This window comes from Chrysemys picta, chromosome 10, assembly GCF_011386835.1.
Source record: "Chrysemys picta bellii isolate R12L10 chromosome 10, ASM1138683v2, whole genome shotgun sequence".
NCBI classification, from domain to species: Eukaryota; Metazoa; Chordata; order Testudines; family Emydidae; genus Chrysemys; species Chrysemys picta.
This window is the reverse complement of record NC_088800.1, coordinates 1,113,572-1,115,464: the sequence shown is the minus strand read 5'-3', so window position 1 is coordinate 1,115,464 and position 1,893 is coordinate 1,113,572. Positions and strand designations below refer to the sequence as shown.

The window sequence follows — 1,893 nt, the reverse complement described above, 5'->3', positions numbered from 1 at the left end:
GGGGAACTATCCCATCTCTCAATGGGGTGTTAACTCCACAGCCCACTACACTGGGGATGCCTGCCAACACCTCTCCAGCAGACGGCTTTCAGAGTAGCAAGAGAAAAGTGCAGTGGGCTTGTCCCACCCACTGTAGCAGATATATCCCAGGTGCTGGTCTAAGTACTGAGGGTCCCTTTCTTTCATCTCTGCCTCTCTGGAGGAGAAGGGGTGCTTCTGAAAAGGGCGGGGGGTCCTGACGCCACTCTTGGAAGGGGATAAAAGGGGACTTCATGCTGCTACTTCTGCCTCTCTGGAAGGGATGGAGGGCCCCTTACACCACCACTCCAAGTGGGGAGCAGTGTGATGGTGTCCAAGTGGGGCCATGGGGTCGGACTCACCAAGTGTGCCTAGGGCCCTGGATTGCCTTAATTCAGACCTGGCTACATGAGTCACTGGTCACTGAATTCCAAGCCTCACTGCAGGTATGTGTTTGTCAAAAGCCAAAGAGGGGGCCAGGGAGCAGGCTTGTGTCAGATCATGCAAGGTAAAACCCAGGCACAATTCACCTTTTCTAAAGCTTTACAACCATTATTATAAGGGTTTGCAATAGCAAGAGCTGCTATAGTTAAGGGTATGGCAGGCGTTTCATTATAACTCCGATTTCACAGGCTCATAACTTTCTGCAAAGTTCTCCTTTAAGGGTTGAAACGGCATGCTCGATCTCAACAAAGAGGCCACATTAATGGAAAGTGTGAGATGTCGGATAGTGAGGAACACACTTTTCCAACAGTTTAAGTTTTTCCCCCTGCCCAAAAGTTTCAAAAACAGCTGGGACAAAAACTTCCAAAGACTGGGACAATTTGCAAGCAGGAGCCTGTCAAAGTTGAATTGAAACACACCCAACCGTTCTCTGAAAAACGAAAACTAAGAACCCAATTTTATTCCCATTAAAGTCAATAGCAAAACTCCCATCAACTTCAGTGGAAGCTGGGTCACCCCTAGGGCCCTGATCCTTGCTGCCACGGCAGCGCTTGTATGCCCCTTTGCGGGGTCACAAACCCGGCAGACTTCCTCACAAGGGAATACCCCCAGCGTAAGTCACTGAAGTCAGTGGGACTTAAGCATGTGACTAAAGTCAAGTGTACGCTTAAGTGCGTCGCTAAACAGGGATGGACTGTTGAATCAGGGTGCAAATTGTTAATACGTCTGTCACAGCCTCAGAAAGGTTCCCTGGTACAGGGGCTTGAAGAGCAAACACTGAGTCAGAGTGGAGAGAGAGGACTCCCGGTATAATGCAAGTGTGTGGGAGGAAGAAGCTGTGGAGTGATTGCACTGGGTGGGGGAAGGAAGACAGAAATGACTGAGATCAGAGCCACTGCATGGTTAGAGATAGGAAGAATGCCAGGGAGAGAACGTGAATCAGGCCATGAGACATGGAGGGCAGCCGCGGGCTGACAGGCTCCACAAACCAAAGCCGAGAGAGAAGTGGGGGCTCTCCTGAGAAGTCTGCTCTGTGTGTCACACCAACCCCATGAGACAGAGAGAAAAAGGGAGTCAAGGAGTCCCCTCCTGTGGGGTGGGGGCCACTGGGATGCTGGAGGGAGGCAAGGGGGTCAGAGGGATGGGGCAGTCCCTTCCTGGGGCCAAGGGAGCCATCAGGAGGGAGTGGGGGCCATGGTGGGGGGCTGGCTGTACTGAGCAGCGCAGGGGCACTGGTGGGCTGCGTGTGGCCGGGGGACACTGACTGGCTGATCAGAGCCCCTGGGGCCACATGGGCTACTCTGGAATAATCCCCCCTCTTCTGGAGGGCAGGGGGAAGGGCTTTGTCGGGCCATCAGTTGACTGACCCAGGTGCGGGTTGTGGGGAGTCTCAGTACACACAGCGACTGGCAGATCCGATCCCCGTGGGCG

The 1,893-nt window shown here is 53.4% G+C and overlaps 1 protein-coding gene across 1 annotated transcript in view; it reads right to left on the bottom strand.

The window, feature by feature from the left end:
- Positions 1-1,536: 1,536 nt before the first annotated feature.
- LOC135973859 (aminopeptidase Ey-like) overlaps positions 1,537-1,893 on the bottom strand; it is a 26,369-nt gene continuing 26,012 nt past the window's right edge. Inside the window, exon 17 of the mRNA XM_065559021.1 lies at positions 1,537-1,576. Coding sequence (XP_065415093.1) covers positions 1,537-1,576 — 40 coding nt within the window. The remainder of the gene's footprint in view (positions 1,577-1,893) is intronic.